General features: G+C 46.2%; 1 protein-coding gene across 1 annotated transcript; it reads left to right on the forward strand.

Moving 5' to 3' along the window:
- Window positions 1-4203: 4203 nt before the first annotated feature.
- Window positions 4204-17167, forward strand: LOC132590895 (BAG family molecular chaperone regulator 2-like). The gene is made up of 3 exons (XM_060263818.1): window positions 4204-4502; window positions 15533-15642; window positions 16324-17167. The coding sequence occupies exons 1-3, from the start codon at window positions 4342-4344 to the stop codon at window positions 16722-16724; spliced, it is 672 nt and encodes a 223-aa protein (XP_060119801.1). The 5' UTR covers window positions 4204-4341; the 3' UTR covers window positions 16725-17167.
- The last annotated feature ends 2978 nt before the right edge of the window (window positions 17168-20145 follow it).

Here is a 20145-nt window from a genome sequence, read left to right on the forward strand (position 1 = left end):
CCAGAGGGAATTACGGCTCATTCCCTGAGGGGGGCAGCTACATCGGCAGTGTATCGGTCCTTTCCGTCATTGGAGGCTGTATGTAAGGCGGCGACATGGAGATCGGTACACACATTTACCAGACACTATAAGGTGGACAAATGGGCTTCAGCGGAGGCGGCCTTTGGGAGGCGTGTGCTGCAGCATGCACTCTAAACAGGGAAGCCGGTCCCGCCCGGGGATGTCAGCTTTGTTACGTCCCAGTAGTCGGACCGACCCACTGTCCAGACCACCGGAGAACGGAAGATTGGTCACTTACCGTGAAGCTTCCTTCTCGGTGGACTGGCAGTGGGTCGGTCCGGCCCGCCCGTCAGAGGTTGAGCGGCTTCCTGGGTTTTGGAGATGGATCCTGGAGCCTCGTCTTTTCTTTCCTGAGTTCTATGGTCTGTTCGGTTTGGCAACGTTGGTTTCAGTCTCCTATGTTGGAGTTTTTTTTCTGGAACTTAATAAATGAATTTCCTCATTCTCCTGCCTCAGTTGTGAATGGGGAGGTCGTGGAACTGTTTATTCCTAGGGGGATGCGGCTTGGATACACCTGGCGGGAGCTTGGTGGTATAGGCCACTCCCCCCCTTCGGATCAGCTTGAAGACCCGACCCTGTGAAGAGGAGGAGGAGCCTATACCCAGTAGTCGGACCGACCCACTGCCAGTCCACCGAGAAGGAAGCTTCACGGTAAGTGACCAATCTTCCGTTCTGTGGTTTCTATTCATAACTATGGTTGCCCATGTATATACACTGTACACCTGAGTCTTATAAAAGTTTTCCCCTCTGTCATAAACTACATTTAATATAGAACATGTCATGACATGTTATCTTCTAAATAGTCTACAAGAAGAATAGCAAAATGGAAGTGATTTTATAATATTAAATATTTTATAAAAGTTGTCATGAACAGGGATGACTTCCCATGATGTTTATACCTCAACAGACACAAAGGAAAACTTTTAAGACAAGGCCTCAGATTCAGTGGGAGCTCACAGGAGCACAGCTTCTGAACTTTTCTGAGAGTTCCACCTCCTTGTCCATTGAATAGTATGTGCAGCTGCATAATAATCCCTGGATGAGCTCCACCACCTATTTTTCTACAAAACGACCCTCTTTAAGACCATCAGTACTCATAGGATTTGAAAATCAGGTGTACATTACTTGCTCAAGAATAATATTTTGCATTTATGTACCATTTACAGATGTTAAAAATATTTCATGTACATCTCATTATAATCATAACCCAGTAAAGGTTAGTATTACCATTCCTGTACTGCAGACAGCAGACTTAGAGAAAATAGCTTGCTTACAGCTACATGGTGGATTGAGTTTGTAACAGAAAAGATTTCCCTCAAGGACTTCTTGGTTCATAGCTCTCCATCATTATGGTGGTATAACAGGTGTGTCCTAAAGAGGCAGGCCCTTTAACAGGATGTTAACATTTCTTAATGCCTGCATACTTTCTCATCGGGGTTCCACTTATCAGAGCCACTGCTGTGTGCTGGCAGAAGGGTCTCTCTGGGGGTAACAGGTGTGCTGTCCTAAGGAAGTGCCACTTCCATTTCTGTCAGCAAATATATATGCCTCCACTGTTCCCTCCTCCAAATGGAACCAACCCAGGTAAGTGCTGCCTCAGGAACGTCTTGTTTACAAGGAGGCAAAGTCAGCCAGCTTCTGAATACTTAAAATCCAGTGTGAATGGGCAAGATGGGTCTTTCTACAAACCTGTTCGTAAAAAAATGTGAAATCTCAGTTTGCGGAAAAATGTGAATTTTTATTTTAGCCATTGGGAGGGTTTTTAAAAGCCAAAAATGATTAAAACTGCCTGTTGCTTTCAGCAACTGGTTCCTTCAGTGGCTGTTGCTAGGTAACCACATCATTCCAGGCTACGTTTATGTGAGGAAAAGGGCAGGGAAGGGGGCAGAGCCCTTTCCAGGCCTACTTTGGCATCTGGCATGATAACTCATCAGGGCTAGGGTTTCCAGCTCCATATTGGGAAATGTCTGGAGATTTTGTAGTGGAGTCTGAGGAGGTCAGGATTTGGAGATAGGAAAAGCCTCAGTCAGATATGCCATAGTTTACTCTTCCTCCAGGCAGATACATCGCTGTGTCAGGTATAAATCACACCTCTGTGTCCCACCTGAAGCTTGGAAACCCGAGGTCTGGAAGGAACCTCTGGTGACCTGATTCCACCCAGCCTGCATGACTCAACTAGGCCCAGCTGCCTGCTACTGATCAGTAGCAGCTATCCTATACAAGCCAGTGTGGTGTTGCAGTTTGATATTAGGTGATCTTGGACCAGTCACATACTTCCATACGGAGTTGATGTGTGAAGAGGAGTGGAAGTTGCTTTGGGCTAGGGATACCAGCCTCCAGGTGGGTACCTGGGGATCCCCAGGAATTAGTTTATCTCCAGACTACAGATATAAGAACATAAGAGAAGCCATGTTGGATCAGGCCAATTGCCCATCCAGTCCAACACTGTCACACAGTGGCCACAAGAAAAACAACCAAGTGCCATCAGGAGGTCCACAAGTGGGGCTAGAAGTCCTTCCACTGTGCCCCCCCCCAAAGCACCAAGAATACAGAGCATCACTGCCCCATACAGTTCCAACAATATGCTATGGCTAATAGCCACTGATGGACCTCTGCTCCGTATGTTTATCCAATCCCCTCTTGAAGCTGGCTATGCTTGTAGCCACAACCACCTCCTGTGGCAGTGAATTCCACATGTTAATCACCCTTTGGGTGAAGAATTACTTCCTTTTATCCATTCTAATCAGTTCTGGAGAAAATGGATGCTTTGGAGGGGAGGACTCTATGGCAGTGTACCCCACAGAGGTCTCTGGCTCTCCCCAAATCTCCAGGAGTTTTTCAACCTGGAGCTGGTGACCCTACCCCCCTCCATCTGTGGGGAAAGGTGAAGTGGGCAGGAAGTAAATAAAAATAAATAATAGGTGAAGATGGGAGACAGAGAAAAGGTAGGTTGATAAACGGCAAGGAGAGAATGAGGCAGGGAAAGGGGAGAGGATACGGAGCTTGCCAGGCAGGAAGAGGAAATAGTGTGGGGAGGGTGACAGAAGAAAGTGAGGTCCCACCCAAGTCCTTGATTTCCACTATGCAAGATGGCCTGACCAAGTCGCTAGCACCACACACCTGGGCTGCAGTTTCCCTGGTTGGGGGGGAGGGGATGAGATGCAATCAGTAAGAGGTGTTATTGTTTTGGTTAGGCACTGAGAAAAACAACTTAGCAATAAGCACAAGAAATAAATTGACACCCCACCCCTGGCCGTTCACATAAACGACTGCATCTGTACCACCCCATTAACTGCACTGCAGTGGTTTCTCAGCTCTCTTGAAAAGCATTCTGAGGGGAAATAAACCAAAAGAGAGACCTCTTACTGATTGCATTGCAACTATATCGTATTTTATCTATACCATAGTGTTATTGTTTTGGTTAGGCACAAGAAAAAAATTAGTCCTACTTAAATTCTACGGTAACAAGAAACGAATGATTTGTAATTCAGGAAGCCTTCAAACCTAAAAACTGATTGCATTACAACTATATCATATTTTATCTATACCACTCATCTGCAGGTATAAAAACCTAGGCAACATAAATGGCATTTTTGATAGCTATAAGTGAAGAACAACTTTAAACACCTGCAATAAGAAAGTTTGTTTCTAAGAGCTCTAATAAATAAAACACAATACACTGTTCTTACAACAGAGCAGTGATGAGTTATTACAAGTGTTAACTATTTTAGTGTAACTAGTGAATTATCTCTTCTTTTTTTGTTGTTAGATTTTGAATCTTGCCCAAATTCTATTTCGCCCTTTGACACCCCACCCCTGGTCGTTCACATAAATGACTGGATATGAGAATCCACTCACTGCATCTGTACCAGCCCATGGAAAGGCTATGCTGCAGTACAGCCTTGTCTGTCTCTTTACTACCCCAAGCCTGCGGTTTATTTTTAATGAGGGTGAGGAGGCCTCTGAGCATGCGAGAGAGTATCTTTTTTTTTTTTTTCCTCGACTCCTTGCCTTATGTCTCTTGGGCCACGCAGGGTTCATTACTAGTCAGCGGTGAGTTCGGGCACTTTTGTTTTTGCCCCCTGGACAGCTCCTGAAACGGTGAGAGGGCTGGAGCACGCAGCGATGACTGGGGCGGGGAGGGCTGCTTCCCTTCTTTGGCAGCGAGCGACGCGGGTGTCAATCCAGGAGCGGCGCTGTCGCCGCAGCCGGAGGGAACTCTTCCTGGGCCAGTCGCAAAGGCAGCCGGCCGCCTCTCTCTCCTCGCGCGCCAGGCCCGCTATGGCCCAGGCCAAGATCAGCAGCAGTCTGAGGAGCAGCAGTGGCGGCGAAGCAGCCCAGCAAGCGGGCGGTGGGCAGATCCGAGGCCGCTTTTCCCGTTCCACTTCCATGGCGGACCGCTCCAGCCGCCTGCTGGAAAGCCTGGACCAGCTGGAACGAAGGTAAGCTCGGCCGGGTGTGTTGGGGGGGGGGAGGGGGGTTTAGAGACAATGGCTTTTGTCGTGGGGAGGCCGAGGAGCAGCTGCGCTCGGATGAGACGCGGCTCAACTGCAAGGCTTTTGGGTTTTTTTAATTTTGAAATCAAAGCTTTCATTTGGAAACAGAGACACGAGGTTTACTGTTTTTCGCAAGGAGAGGGTGCCCCTTCTATAGCTCCACCATGACAAATATGATTTTTAAAACACACACAACTTAATTCATTCAAAGTTTCCCCTACCCTCGGTGGCAGCCGCATGGGTTTCCCCGGGGTGAGGAGGGGAATGATTTCGCCTGCTTGGAGACAAGCAGCAGCTTGGCAAGAGGAGCTCGCGAATGCTGACCGTCTTAATGATCATCTCAGAGAAGCTTTGCATTTGCCAAATATTTCTTAATTCCTTTTGGTCATCTGAGCCAAAGCCAATATGTCTTGCTTGCGGGACTTGCCGTATCTCCTGATGGGCTGTCAGGACCTGACTGGTGAAAAACAAACAACCGTAATTTCACCATCGCCAGAAGAAACAGTTTAGGCCAGTGTTTTGTGGAGGCTCTGGATTGCATCAGAAGTGTGCGAGCTGAATAAGAACTTATTTTTAAGTTCAAAAGTTTCACTTACGAAGCACGCCTTTCTTAAATTATCCCTTGTCCTTTTCAATCACACTGCTATGTTTACACAGAGCAGCTAAAGGAAGACTGTTTTCAGAAGTTGTTAGGAATGATAAATACAGCGATATAAAAATCCAGCCTGAGGCTGGGAAATTTGACTGGACTGAGCTGGGTGGAGTTTGGAGCACTACCGCAGCGGAGTCACTAGTGCCATTTTTTAAAAAACAAGACATTTTGATATTCTAAAACCAATTTGCAGAGAGAGGCTACCATGCCAAAAATGACAAAGCCTGTTCTGCAATGCAGTGCTAAACAAAGGGATATACTTCTGAACAGGGGTCATTTTGTGGAAAAAGACGTGCCAGAGCTCATTAGCACAACGCATTTGCATAACTCATTTGCATATGCCACACATCGGTGACATCACTGGATGGTGTACTAAATTATATCAGCTCAACATCTACCTTGCAATGCTTCTTGAATCGTAATCATCATAATAAAACTTTACTCCCATCATATTTTTAAAATTATTTTCCTGTGTGGCCACAGTGGCACGATGAAGATTTCCATCTGTCTGCTTTATATATGTTGATTATCGCTTCTCAACCTTTTGGCTAAGATCAAGTTGTTATTTTCCCATTTTTATGGTGAAAAATATTAGAAAGTTTATCAAATCTTCGAATTCAGCAAAATTCTCACAAGGGGTTTGACCAATGGAGCCCAGAAGCAAATGTTTGGGGGGAGGGGCAAGAAATAAAGAGCACAATAAAATTTAGAGGTTCCAGAGCTCCGCTCCTGTGAGATCCTGTCCAAAATGAGGCCTGCTTCTGAATTCAGTAAATGGATTTATAAGGGCATAACTCTATTTAGGATTGTGCCACTAGATAAAGAAGCATGTCCATTAACTCACCAGCCCTTTTAGCCATTATAATGTCAACAAACAAAGAAGAGCGGTTGACAGGAAGTAATTTGCCAAAGATTTCACAGAGAGTACTTATTGGAGCTTGGTTTTGAAACCAAATATTTCAGTTCCAAGTCTAGTACTTAAGTGGATCATATTGGCTTTGAGTCCTTCTCTTTTCATGTAGATGCAGTTGCGAGTTCTTAAGAAAGTGTAGGTTGGGGGATAGGGTCAGTATGAGACCAGAAGAAAATGGACTTTTGTAGTACTTGGAATCAGAAGTAAGGGCAATACAAGATACCCGCCTTCAAAACTGGTTTAATTAGAAATTTCTGTCTACTCTGCTTGCTTATGAATGACAGGAACATACATAGTTTCTGCTGTTTGTCTCCATTATCAAATACTGATTTTGAAGTGTTAACAAATGAACACTTATTGTTGTGTTTTGATGACTGCTTCCCATATGCAAGTAATGTTTCAGCATTTGCCAACTGAATATGATCATGCCTGTGCTGCTACATGGTTTACGGCCATTACATTTGGGTTTCCAAGTGGTGGAACTGCACCTTCATTGCAAGCTTGGGCTACCTCACACTTACCCTTCATCTATGCAAGTATAAGGAAGACATGCTGCTGGAAGATGGGGCAGAGTTGTGAGTGAAACACACAGGTGCTCTGGTGGGAGAGACCTATAAATAGATCCAAACTTGCAGAGACCTGGGAATCCCAGCTGTCATTACAGAAAGTTTATGGAGTCTGAACACCATATTTTTGCGTGTCGGGATCTGTGCTTGGACCATGAGGAATGACTGCTGTGCGATCCTAAGCCTTTTTACACACACATAAATGCCACTGACATGAATGGAGCTTACACACTGATAACTGTGCTTAGGAGTACAGTCTGAGTTGCCAGGAATATTATGGGCTAAAAAGGGGGTCCCCAACATAGTGCCTGTAGGCTCCATGGCATCCAATTATATATTTCCTGGTCCCCCCCCCCCCCAATTTTTTTTTGAAAGTGGGCAGAGTCACATAGGGCTTTATCCAGCAGGGCTTCTGGGTAACCACTGGAAATACATTTGGCGAAGCAGATCTTTTAAAATGTTGTTTTGGCAGCAGCTGGCACCACAGCATAAGGAACTTAACTCTGTGACTGAAGCTAAGCTGTGCATATGCAAGGAAATACATTTAAATCCATATGTTAATTTTAAAAGGCTGGCATCTTATTAAACAGAGCTTCCGCCTTTAACTTTGAAGGGTTACTGTTAAAGTTATGCATAACTGAATTCTCTTACATTTTGTGGTTGGCTCCATCTCCTGAGGCAGCCATTTTGTGGCTTTGCCCATCACCCCAAGTTAGAATTCCAAGGGTGCCCACAGGCTTTAAAAGGCTGGAGATCCTTGGGTTGGAATGAGCCTGAAGAGCACCTGGTGCAACGTATTTTATTAAAGCACACAGTCTACATGGCATCTGCACTGTATCCCACTTCATTTTCTCCATCCCACCCCAATTAAATCATGATGTCCAGTGGCTTAATATAACATTCAGGTCTGGATGTGCAAAGGAAACAAATTCTGTAACAACTTGAAATGACTCACAGAATGCTTTGGAAAAATATATTAAGATGCTACAAAATAAAAGCTAGGATAATCTAGAAAGCACATGCAAAGTTGGCAAGGTTATTATCATTGTTCTCTTTCTTCACCCAGATATGCACAAAGGTAGCAGAGGAAGTTTTGTCATGATAGAGACAGGATAGAAAGCTTCACATAGTTAACTTTGGCATGCCATCTTGCTGTTGAAAGCTTAATAACAGCCATTTAGACATCTGGCAATCCTGTAAGCTACCTTGCATCTGAGGAGATAACATGGGATATAAATATAACTGTGTGTATTTGAAGAACACTATTGCTAATTAGAAAATATGGGATTATGGGAGCAGCCCAATTAATTAATATACACTGGCTAAATAGCATTATACTGTTTGAAAATTCTGGTCTAAATAACTAAGCAATAGTGCAATTTAATATTTCCTTGAAGGTTGTAATAAGGTCTAATTCATTTGTGGTTGTGTTGAAAGGGATCAAACAGGGATGTCTATTAGTTGTTTACTCTCAGTGGAACTACCTGGTAGGAGACAAATTACTCATCATAAGCCTACTTTAGATAATAACTGTGTTTAACTATGAACGATGAGGTTAGACTTTCCTTATGCATATTCTGTAAAACAGCTAGAGAGAGAAAGCAGATTCAACCTAGCTTAAAAATGAAGTAAAATAGTTGAAAATTCAAATTTCCAAATCTTTCTCTTGATTGTCCAAGCTAAACTTTAAAAGTATAATTTTGCATATTAATCCAAGTAAATGCTCAGATTCCTTCCATCTTTGAGGGCTTACATAGTCAGCTAAGATTTCAGCGGCCAAAGATGTGTTATGAGACAAGGCAAGGCAACTGCTTTTTGTCCTTTCACCTTGGCTGTTACGTCAGGTGTCAAAGTTTTCCCCATCAGAAAAGTGGTACACTAGGCACTGGTAGCCTTTCAAAACAAGATTTAATTTATATAAAACGGATTGGCAGGGAAGGGATGGGATTTGTGCAGAGGTTTCTGGGATTTAGAATCTGTGGACAGATAGAACAAAAAATGAATACAGAACTTCTTCACAGGCAACTTGTTTCATAAGATACAGTGTTTCTCTCAGGTGGCTCAACACTTACTAAAAGTAACCTTGATGTTAAAGGTTTATATTTTTATAATTACTCTAGATTTTTTAGGAACTTTCCCTATTTCTAGTCATACAAGCTTGAGGGTATCTTCCTCATCCCTTGGGTTAACAGACTCAGGTCTCTCACTTCTAGACCTTTTCCCCCTGGCAAATGAGTTATTCTCTTCTCAGTAAGAGCAATAACTCTGGCCTTTGGCACCATTGAGGGCCTTTCTCTGACACCTCAAACCTTTGGCCAAGTCCTACTCCAGCTACTAGTCTTTCCCTTGGGATACTAAGCTTGATACAGGAACCTTTGTCCCTCTCAATATATGTTTCTTTATTGGTACACAATCAGAGACGGCCCTTAATTTCTGGGATCAGTCTCCCACTAGAGTCTCCAGTATTCAGAGCTACACCACATTCACCCTGAAACTGACTCTGCTTCTGCGGCTAGGGTGGCCATAATGTCTGAAGGCCAGCCAGGGACACCTTGGGGGGAGGGAAGGTAGGGGTGCACGCGCGCGAAGCGTGCACGCCGCCGGAAACAGGAAGTGACATCACTTCCTGTGACATCATTTCCCCCGCGCGCCTGCCAGAAACAGGAAGTGACATCACTTCCTGTGACATCATTTCCCCCACGCCACCTGCCGGAAGCAGGAAGTGACATCACTTCTTGTGACATCATTTCCCCCAAATGCCACTGCCGGAAACAGGAAGTGACTTCACAGCACTTCCTGTGATGTCCCCAAAAATCCCCCAAATATCACCGCCGGAAACACCAAGATTATTTATAGAGAGGGAAAGGGGGAAATAAAGTTAAATAAAACTCTTTTTTTACTTTTTTCAAAGTGAGAAGACTAGTGAGAACGGGTTCCACGCTGAGAAGCCAGTCAGATTCCAGTGAGATTCCAGTGAGGCTGTGCTGCATAATGCAGCCTATTTATTTTGTCCTGTTTGCTCTGTTGGCTCTATCTGCGCCACCTTCATCACTTTCGGGGTGTGGATCCCCCAGTGGGGTGGTCTCCCGACTCCCTCCGCCGGCTGTTTCTGATAGCCCTGCGCCCCCTCTTTCATTTGATATGTGTCCCGTGCGGGTGCCACCCTCCCGCCGGGAGATGCCGCAAAATGAGCCCCCTTGAGGCTTATGGCGGCAGGGCTCGGGGGAAGCGAGCTAGACTGCTGTTCTTTTGAGGGGTTATAGAGTGTTTCGAGCCCGTCCCTGTGGCATCAGTCCCATCATTGTGGGACCCAGGGGGCCGGCGCAGCGGCACGCCAAAGCAGCCTGTCACTAATAACACAGGTCGAGATGCAGGACAGGAACCAGGAAGTGACCGACAGGCTGCTTCAGCGTGCCGCTGCGCCGGCCCCCTGGGCCCCACAACGATGGGACCGATGCCACAGGGACGGGCTCGAAACACTCTATAACCCCTCAAAAGAACAGCAGTCTAGCTCGCTTCCCCCGGGGATCCACACCCCGAAAGTGATGAAGGTGGCGCAGATAGAGCCAACAGAGCAAACAGGACAAAATAAATAGGCTGCATTATGCAGCACAGTTGAGAAAGTGCCTTATCCCATATACTGATGAAGTAAATACAGGATCTGAGAACAAAATTGCACCAGAAGACACAAACACAAAGCTCCCTTACACTGAATCAGTGCTTGGGTCCACCAAAGTCAGTATTGTCTAGTCCAGTCACAAACACAAAGCTCCCTTACACTGAATCAGTGCTTGGGTCCACCAAAATCAGCATTGTCTAGTCCAGTCACAAACACAAAGCTCCCTTACACTGAATCAGTGCTTGGGTCAACCAAAGTCAGTTTTGTCTACTCCAGTCACAAACACAAAGCTCCCTTACACTGAATCAGTGCTTGGGTCCACCAAAGTCAGTATTCTCTACTCCAGTCACAAACACAAAGCTGCCTTACACAGAATCAGTGCTTGGGTCCACCAAAGTCAGTATTCTCTACTCCAGGGGTGGCCAGAGGGAGGGAGGGAAGGAAGGAGGGAGGGAGGGAGGGAAGGAGGGAAGGAGGGAAGGAAAGAAGAAAGGAAGGAAGGGGGGAGGGAGGAAGGAGGGAGGGAAGGAAGGAAGGAAGGAGGGAGGGAGGAGGGAGGGAAGGAGGGAAGGAAGGGAGGAGGGAGGGAGGGAGGGAAGGAAGGAAGAAAGACAGGAAGGAAGGAAGGAAGGAGGGAGGGAAGGAAGGAGGGAAGGAAGGGAGGAGGGAAGGAAGGAAGGGAGGAGGGAGGGAAGGAAGGAGGGAGGAAGGAGGGAGGGAAGGGAGGGAAGGAAGGGAGGAGGGAGGGAAGGAAGAAAGGAAGGAAAGAGGGAGGGAAGGAAGGAAGAAAGAAAGGAAGGGAGGAGGGAGGGAAGGAAGGAGGGAGGGAAGGAGGGAGGGAAGGAAGGAAGGGAGGAGGGAAGGAAGGAAGAAAGGAGGGAGGAAGGAAGGAGGGAAGGAAGGCCGGCCGCCCCCCCCGCCAGCCGCCCCCCCGCTTTCGGCCCCCCCACTTTCGGCCCCCCCTGCTTACCTTGTTCCAGGGCGGGTGGCGGCCTCCCCTCCGGGCGGCTGGTGCTGCTGGCGGCGGCTGCGGAGGCCGGGGAGGCGGCGGAGAGGCCGGCGCTGGTCTCTGGAGGCCCTCCAGGGACCAGCGCCGGCCTCTCCGCGGCCTCCGCTGGCCTCTGGAGGGCCTCCAGGGACCAGCGCCGGCCTCTCCGCGGGCCTCTGGAGGCCCTCCAGGGACCCACGGCGGCCTTTCCGCGGCCTCCCCGGCCTCCGCCACTGCCGCTGGGCCCCGCGCGCGGGCGGGGAAGGCGGGGAGTGAGGGAGCCAGCGTCCCTGCGCGTGCGCACGCGCAGGGACGCTGGCTCCCTCACTCCCCGCCTTCCCCGCGCGCGGCGGCCCGCCGGCTCCCCGCTGGCTATACCGGGACTTCTAATGGTCCCGGTATAGCCAGCCCGGGAGCCGGGAATTGGGGGCCAGAACCGGGAAAGTCCCGGGAGACCGGGACAGTCTGGCCACCCTATCTGCGGCACAGTCGTACTCTGAGAGCCTCACAAGAGCCACCGCTCTCTCCTGACCACCCTTTTCAACTCCCCAGCTGCTCCTCTAACTCCCAACTGCCACAGTTTGACCATTAGAAGCAGTTGCCCAATCACACTGAGTTCCGTGACCTATCACTCACTCAGAATTCCATCATATGCACTGCCTCTTATTCATGCATAAGCTTGCAGTCCATCACAACATGCTTTTACCAAAGTTTAATTTTCTCCTTCTGTTTCTAGTGTTTACTAAATCTGTACAGTTTCAACAAACAGCAATTTAAACCTAAACTTAAAATCAATGCAAAAATATTTTTTGCCCTAAAGATGGTCCACAAAAACTGATATTTTATACATATATAGCAAAAATGGAGGACTGGGGAATTCCAAATCTGGAGTTTTCCATTCCTTTCATACCAAAGCAGGATCTAAGGGCAGACAGGGCTAGCCCTAGGGTACATGGCACCCCAGGCAGCCTTGGTGTCCACTGCCTCCGCTCTCCGCCGTACCTCCTCCCTCACAATTTAATGCCTGGGGATGGATGGTGAAATGCCGCATTCCCAGGCTCTTTAAAGCCCCCCCACTGATCAGCTGATCAATGGGTAAAACTGCTCCAGAGGCTGGCCTGCATCTATGCTGGTCCTCAGGCACATTTGCAATTAGTGCAGGGGCAGTGGCAATGGGAAGGATGAGCAAGCCACTGCCTCCTCCTCCCCCTTCCTTCCTGGATCACGTCATTCCCACCACCACTGCCCCTACGCTGATCACGAGCATGCCTGAGGGCCAGCATAGCCACCAGCCTCTGGAGTAGTTTTACCCACCAATCAGCTGATCGGTGGGGGGCAGCCTTTAAAGAGTCCAGGGAGTGCAACACTTCACTGCCCATTTCTGGGCATTAACATTTTGAGGAAGGGAGGGGGACAAATAGGGGCTGGGGTGGGGGCGAGGTCCGAATTCGGCACCCCCACCCTGCTGGTGCCCTAGGCAAATACCTAGTTTGTCTAGTGGGTGGGCTGGCCCTGAGGGCAGTTGATAACATATATTAAAATAGGTGAACAGTCAGAAGTTAAAAAGAAATTAAAGCTTCATACTGCTAACTATAACTGAACCACAGAAAAGTCTCCCCCAGTAAAATACCACCATATATTTTCTCAAGTGGCTCCAAAAATTGTTCTGAAGAGCCTAGTTTTATAGCCTGTCTGGTTGTCAGCCTTCCTTCTTACCCCAGGAGCATTTTCTACAGCACAAGAGCCTTCTCTGCAGTCCAGTTAAAGCATCTTCTAAATTTTCTTTTAGACAAGAAGGAAATGTGCTATATATCAATAGAAGATCATGTCAAAACCACACAATTTTCTTCTAAAGTTTAATGAATTAGACAAAATTGCTAATCCATAATTCAAATGTCTAATCCAGGGATTTCAAACTCATTTGTTATGTGGACCAGATCTGACATAAATGAGACCTTGTTGGGCTGGGCCATGTTGGGCTGGGCCATATGTGTACCCAGAGCTTTTTTTGTAGGAAAAAGCCCAGCAGGAACTCATTTGCATATTAGGCCACACCCACTGGTGCCAAGCCAGCCAAAACTGCGTTCCTGTGCGTTTCTGCTTTAAAAAAAAGCCCTGTGTGTACCTATTTAAGATTAAATAACAGAAATATAAACTTTATAAAGGACACAGATGAACACAATTAAAGATTTTTTAAAAAACTTAAAACAGGCTTAAAATATTAGCATGTTTTGGTCTTAAAGGTGCTTTCTTTGTATTTCTCCCATAGGATCCAGGGAACTGGGCAAAGGAAGCTCTGGCTCTTTCCTTCCTTCCCCAGGGGACCACGAGGGGGAGGAGCCTCAGCCAATAGAAGGCTTGGCTCAGTAGCTCTGCTTTGCGATTGTGATAGCCTGGCAAAGCAAGCTCTTCCTTCCCCCCTTTCTCCCCAAGAGAGGAGCCTCAACCAATGGAGAAGACAGAGGTTTTGCTCTGTAGGGCTATGCTGGCCCTCAGGCATGTGATTAGCAAGCCTTGCAAAACAAGCTGTTACAAAGAAGGAAGCAAGAGAGAGGGAGAAGGAAGCACATGACAGCCAGTTGCTTGGGGGGCCTGATAGGAGCCCTCCGTGGGCCGCATTCGGCCCCCAGGCCAGATGTTTGACACTCCTGGTCTAATCCATTGTCTGGGGCTCTGGCCAGGAGTTCCAGGTTCACAAAATCTTAAGGAAATCATATGTAATTCCAGGTTTGCTTATAAGGAGTTGGTTTCATCATTACACAACATATAAATGCCTTGATTTTAAATATATTAAGTTGGTCATTTTCTTATTAATCCTACAGCACAGTAGCAACCAAGCTGTCCATTCACAGAATTGCAGGAATGAATAAACTCTGTTGTGACTAGCATCAAAGTCAGTATTGTGATAAACCTATTCAGAGAACGGTCTAAGCATGACATGGGAAGGTTCTCTGTATCCAAAATTTAATTGTTTACAATACCACAATTCTTGACTATCATATTAAAAAATACTTTATTTACTTCATTAATACCCTACCTTTCTCCTCCGTAGGGACTTACATTCTCTCCTCCATTTTATCTAAGCAACAATGCTATGAAGTTGGTTAGGTTGAGTGTTATGACTTGCCCAAGGTCAGCCAGCCAGCTTCTGTGGCAGAGTAGGGATTCAAACCTAAGTCTCCCAGATCCTAGTTTGACATTCTAGCCACTACACTATGTTCTTCTCAGTGGTAAAAAGTAAAGCAGGAGCCTAAAGATGATCTGCTAATACTGTTTTCAAAAGAATTGTTCATTAGATATTTGTAAAAGTTGTTTTCAGGCATGATCTAACTCAGAAATACTGTAGTTGAGCTGTTGAACGTCCCCTTTACACATACTAATGGGAGTTTGCTTTGGAACCTGCCTCTCTGCCGCTTGAATTGACATGCTCCTTTCAGTAATAGCGTAGAAGTATTAGGCCAGGGCTTGCTAAACTGTGGCTCTTTCACACGTATTGTGTGGCTCTTGAAACCCCCATCACCCTGTCAGCCAACTTGGAAAAGGCATTTCTCTCTCTTTAAATCACTTCTCCAAGCCAAGCCAAGCCAAGCCAAGCCAAGCCAAGCCAAGCCAAGCCAAGCCAAGCCAAGCCAAGCCAAGCCAAGCCAAGCCAAGCCAAGCCAAGCCAAGCCAAGCCAAGCCAAGCCAAGCCAAGCCAAGCCAAGCCAAGCCAAGCCAAGCCAAGCCAAGCCAAGCCAAGCCAAGCCAAGCCAAGCCAAGCCAAGCCAAGCCAAGCCTGCCTGCCTGCCTGCCTGCCTGCCTGCCTGCCTGCCTCCCTCCCTCCCTCCCTCCCTTCCTTCCTTCCTTCCTTCCTTCCTTCCTTCCTTCCTTCCTTCCCTCCCTCCCTCCCTCCCTCCCTCCCTCCCTCGTGGCTCTCGAACTTCTGATGTTCATGTCTTGGGGCTCTCAAACATCTGATGTTTATTCTATGTGGCTCTTACATTAAGCAGGTTTGTCCACCCCTGCACTAGGCCAATGGATCAGGTGGTTGATGTCTACATCTTCCCATTCCATTCCTACATGCACAGTAGAATTTTACCAGGGGTACATTATGACATGGGTCCTTTTCTCCATCTTTCTTCTTGTGATAATAACTGCAACTTCTACTTGCCAGGTTTGCCTTTTTGTGTTGATAAGTGTTGTTCCTCAGGGTGTACATTATTTCCTCAATTGTTCCTTTTCCTTTTCCCCATCTTTAGGGTTGAAGCCTTGCGGGATGCAGCATCATCAATGGAACAAGAAAAAGAAACTCTTCTGGAAATGATCCATAATATACAGAACAGCCAAGATATGAGGAATATTAGTGAAGGTGGGAGCTTACTAAACTTCTTACTTGTACATCTCTTAATTTGCCCAAAAAGATTCAAAAATGTAAGGCTGATCAAGCAAACTGAAGATGCTGCCATAAGCAGATGCTTCCCAGCAGCTGTCTGTAATCTTTTCCTTTGCAGTCCAATGAAGCCATGGCTAGGGCCCGGGTACCCAAGAGTACAATAAGCTATGTACCATGAAGGTCTGTAGTGAGAAGGGATAATCAGATGAAATTGTTTCTCCTCCCTTACTATTGTTCTGTTCAGAGCTAGCTCCCTGTATGTGTGGCAAAGGAACAATTTTATCTGATTCCTTTTTCTTACAATAGCTCCCCCATTGTTGGATCCAATCCATAATTATTGCATACCCTGTAGCATGTTTCACCTGGTCCTTTTTACATGATAGATGAATGTGTGTTAACTGATTTATCTGTTATGGAGAGCTGCTAGTAAAGATTGTCAGCTTCTCAAGGAGCCACTTCTAGCAGTGTGCAATAACAAAGCCACTCTAAATTCTGTGACTTGCAGTAGAAGCCTAAATAGTGTGACCTTAGAAGGGGGATTCTGTTTTGGAATGCACTATAGATTATGCATCAAGTAACACAATTATTTTCAGTCTCCCTATGATAGTGTGGTGTTGTAGGATGCTTCAGTTCTAAGCGTTTCACTTTCAAATGCAGGTGAAAGAGAAGAGCTCAACCTGACTGCCAAACGTCTGATGGGCAGAACCCTCACAGTTGAAGTTTCCGTAGAAACTATCCGAAATCCCCAGCAGCAGGAATCGCTGTTTCATGCTACGCGGATGATTGACGAAATAGTCAGTAAACTCTTAGATGACTTAGAAGACTCCAGGAGCCGCTTAATGTCACTTTATGGAGCTTGTACATCTGAGGTACCATCTGGACCCATTGATCAGAAATTCCAGTCGGTTGTAATTGGATGTGCTATAGAAGATCAGAAGAAAATCAAGAGACGGCTAGAGACTCTACTAAGAAATATAGAAAATTCTGAAAAATCCATCATGCTCCTAGAGCATCAGAAGACAACTATCAAGCACCTCTGCAACAATGGAAAAGATTAAAAGCTACCCTTGTTTCCACAAAGCACACAAAAACAAAGGAATGCTGCTCTTAAAAATCCAAAGTCATGGGGCTTCTCAATGCATAGCTGATACTGTGGAAATCTGATTCAATAGAGAACTTCTCCCTAACTCAGTCCTTGGCTGTTCAGAGCGCACAGAAGAATAGCTGGAAAAAGAGAATCCTAGAAAATACCCTTACCATATACTGGGGGTAAAATGTCCCTGACTTCATTGGAGATAAGGTGAAGACTAGTTAAAGATTACTCCTGTGGGGCACTTGTCCTGTGGTGGCCATGGGGTAAAGTACTAGTATCATTCAGCAGTTTTTATTCCATGACTTTTTGTTCCCTGCACAGGAATTTAAGGGGGACATGTACTGTACTTATGGTGCCGGGTACATCTGATAGCTGTAACCTCATGTAATATAACAGCAGTGACAAGCATTTATTTATTTTGTCTTCTTAAGGATTAGCCTTCTCAGTCATAACTCATGTCAAGTTTGTTCATAGGGAATTAATGATTGGGTATTTTTAATATTTGTAAAATCATGTTCCTGCTAAACTTGAAGTGACCCAGTATTAGGGTTGCCAACTCCAGGTTGGGAAATACTTGGGTGAAGTCTGAGGATGGTCGGGTTTGAGGAGGGAGCTCAAGCGGGGTATAGAGTCCACCTTCCAAAGCAGCCATTTTCTCCAGATGAACTGATCTCTGTTCCCTGGAGATCAGTTGTAATAGCAGATCTTCACCTACCACCTGGAGGTTGGCAGCCCTGCGGCACCCATATTTGTTGTTGTTTTTTTTTAATCTTCTCAGCCATGTTACAGTCTCATTATATATGAAAAAATTCACCTAAGCACATTTTTTTCATCTTTGGTGAATGAACCTGTATGGTAGGGAGATTGCTGCAACAGATACAAAGGAAAAAAGTTGATCTGCATTTTTCCCTGTAGGCATATAAATAAAGAGATTGTGCTTTGCACTGTAAGTATGTCAGTCCTCTTCTTTGGATACTATCCTATATATAGGTGCCTTAACTATTGGCAGGCCTGTAGCTACAGTGGGGCCCACAGGATCCTGGCACCACCACCCTCACTGCTGGAAACCACCTGGCCCCACTACCACTTTATGGAGTCTGCGTAATGGTGCCCTTCTCTGCCCCTCAGGCTTTAGCTAATGGTGGTGAATCCCTGCTGTGCTCCTCTCCTGAGTGAGCCTGGGGCTCTCCTCACCCAGCCACTCCAGTGGTGGGCTGTGGCAGGAAGGGCATGGAAATGCAGGGTGGGGTATGCTGCCCAAAGTGACATACGAGGTGCTTACACTCAGGCCAGGGGCTGCTGCAGAGAATGCAGCAGAGGTTCCCCCTGCTGCCATCCCGGGGCAGCTGCACAAGAACAGCAAGCAAGCAGCTGTGATTAACACCCAGCAAGAACTGAACCCCACCACCACCACCGCCGAGAATGCTCCCCTCCCCCCGATCAAAAGATGTCAGAAAAAAATTATTTGGGAGCAGAAGCACTGAAGCTAGGCTGGTGGGAGTCCCCTGGAGCCTGACTCAGAACCAGTCATCAGTTCCTTCTCCTATTGGGTTGGGGGAGCACTGTTACAAAGGTGTGTGACCCCCCCCCCCCATTTGATTATGTGTAGTGTAGAAAGTGTTGCAAGCAAACAGAAGAAGAAATTGGATTTATATCCCGCCCTCCACTCCGAAGTGTCTCAGAGCGGCTCACTATCTCCTTTACCTTCCTCCCCCACAACAGACACCCTGTGAGGTGGGTGGGGCTGGAGAGGGCTCTCACAGCAGCTGCCCTTTCAAGGACAACCTCTGCCAGAGCTATGGCTGACCCAAGGCCATTCCTTCAGGTGCAAGTGGAGGAGTGGGGAATCAAACCCAGTTCTCCCAGATAAAAGTCCGCACACTTAACCACTACACCAAACTGGCTCTCCATTTGGGCTTCTTCCTCCTAGGAGATTCCTCCTCTTAAAGAACTCCAAGATTTCCCAAGCAGATGCAGGTGGATCACCCTGTGTAGGCTGGAAGCAGCTTGAAGATCTTTAAGATCTATCCACAGTTTTATTCTATCCACCTTTAAGATCTATCCACAGTTTTATTCAAGGTATGAGCTGTCCTGTGCATACATGCCCACTGCTTCTGAGAAAACTCATGCCCAGCAAAAACTTCATGAGTCTTAAAGGTGCCTGGCTGGACTCAAGCCTTTGTTCTCAAGATTCTCCACAGCATATGAAGACGGGAGCTTTGATTCTCCTGGAGTCACAACTGATCTCCAGCTGACAGGGGAAAGTACCCTTGGAGAAAATAGCTTACTCCTGAGTATGGCTTACTCCCAAGTAGATCTTTCAGCTTCCAGAGCCTGACCCCCCCCCCCCTTTAACAAAAAGTCCTGCTTGTGGAAACTTGAAAACCTGGCTACAGCCCTAGTGGAGACAAATAGTAGGCTCCCTTAAACTGTTTTCCCTGGTATCCTGGGACCTGGCAGTAAGGAAAAGCAGGGGCTGTGGTTTGGAGCAGAGATGTATCCTAAACTGCACAGGTTTACTCTCTCTCACCCCTCTGGTATTCAGAGGTTTGCTGCTTGTGAATACGGACATTCCCTTTACTCACCTTGGCTAGTAACCACTAATAGAACTATCCTCCATGAATCTGTCTAACTCCCTTTTAAAGCCATCCATGCTTCCAGGTGGAAACAGACTTCCAAATCAATAGAAACAAAATAAAACAGAGAGATGTGATTATGGGATAACAAATATTTAAGCACCTCTCTTGATTTTTTTTGCAATAGATGTCTGTTAGCCATTTATACTTGGGGTTAAGATTACTACAGTTTATAGGCAACATTCCAAACATGTGACTGCTTTGTTAAATAGCAATACTTTGGGTATGCAGTGTTTTATATTTCAAATGTCAAATCTGTCTTAAAAATCCAGTTCCATTAAGTGCCTTTCTCCTTCAGTACTACTGAAAAATACTTTAGCATCCACTGGCTTTATTGACCTCTCAGAACAAGTGATCATGAAAATTATTAGACTCAATTAAATGGCCCATGAAGCCTACTGGTTTCATTACCAAACAGTGCTTTTTGATTGGTTTTTAGAGAGAAACAGCCAGTTCTAGGTCCAATGCATTTTATTTTCCCTGCAAATTCAAAGACTGCAAATCATTTTGACAAAGTCAATTAAAAAAAAAAATCTGAAGTTACATCAGTGTGGAAATAAGGTTAAACAACAGACACAATTTGTTTTAGCCATTTAGTTACACTTTTATAATGAAACTCACTTTCTTGACAATGGACTAATAGTAATAAAACTAACCTTCCCCTTTGGTGTAGGGTAACTTGTGAAAATGTTTGGAGCAACCATAGTCACAAGTCGTCCAGGCACCTCACTGCCCACATGAATCAATATT

Source organism: Heteronotia binoei, unplaced genomic scaffold, assembly GCF_032191835.1.
Source record: "Heteronotia binoei isolate CCM8104 ecotype False Entrance Well unplaced genomic scaffold, APGP_CSIRO_Hbin_v1 ptg001006l, whole genome shotgun sequence".
NCBI lineage: Eukaryota > Metazoa > Chordata > Lepidosauria > Squamata > Gekkonidae > Heteronotia > Heteronotia binoei.

What these genes read in the sequence shown, in the direction of transcription:
- LOC132590895 (XM_060263818.1), top strand. Translation starts at nt 4,342, where the DNA reads ATGGCCCAGGCCAAGATCAGCAGCAGTCTGAGGAGCAGCAGTGGCGGC. An exon ending in CTGGACCAGCTGGAACGAAG is followed by an intron (nt 4,503 to 15,532) that starts GTAAGCTCGGCC and finishes CCCCATCTTTAG; the next exon opens with GGTTGAAGCCTTGCGGGATG. An exon ending in TATGAGGAATATTAGTGAAG is followed by an intron (nt 15,643 to 16,323) that starts GTGGGAGCTTAC and finishes TTTCAAATGCAG; the next exon opens with GTGAAAGAGAAGAGCTCAAC.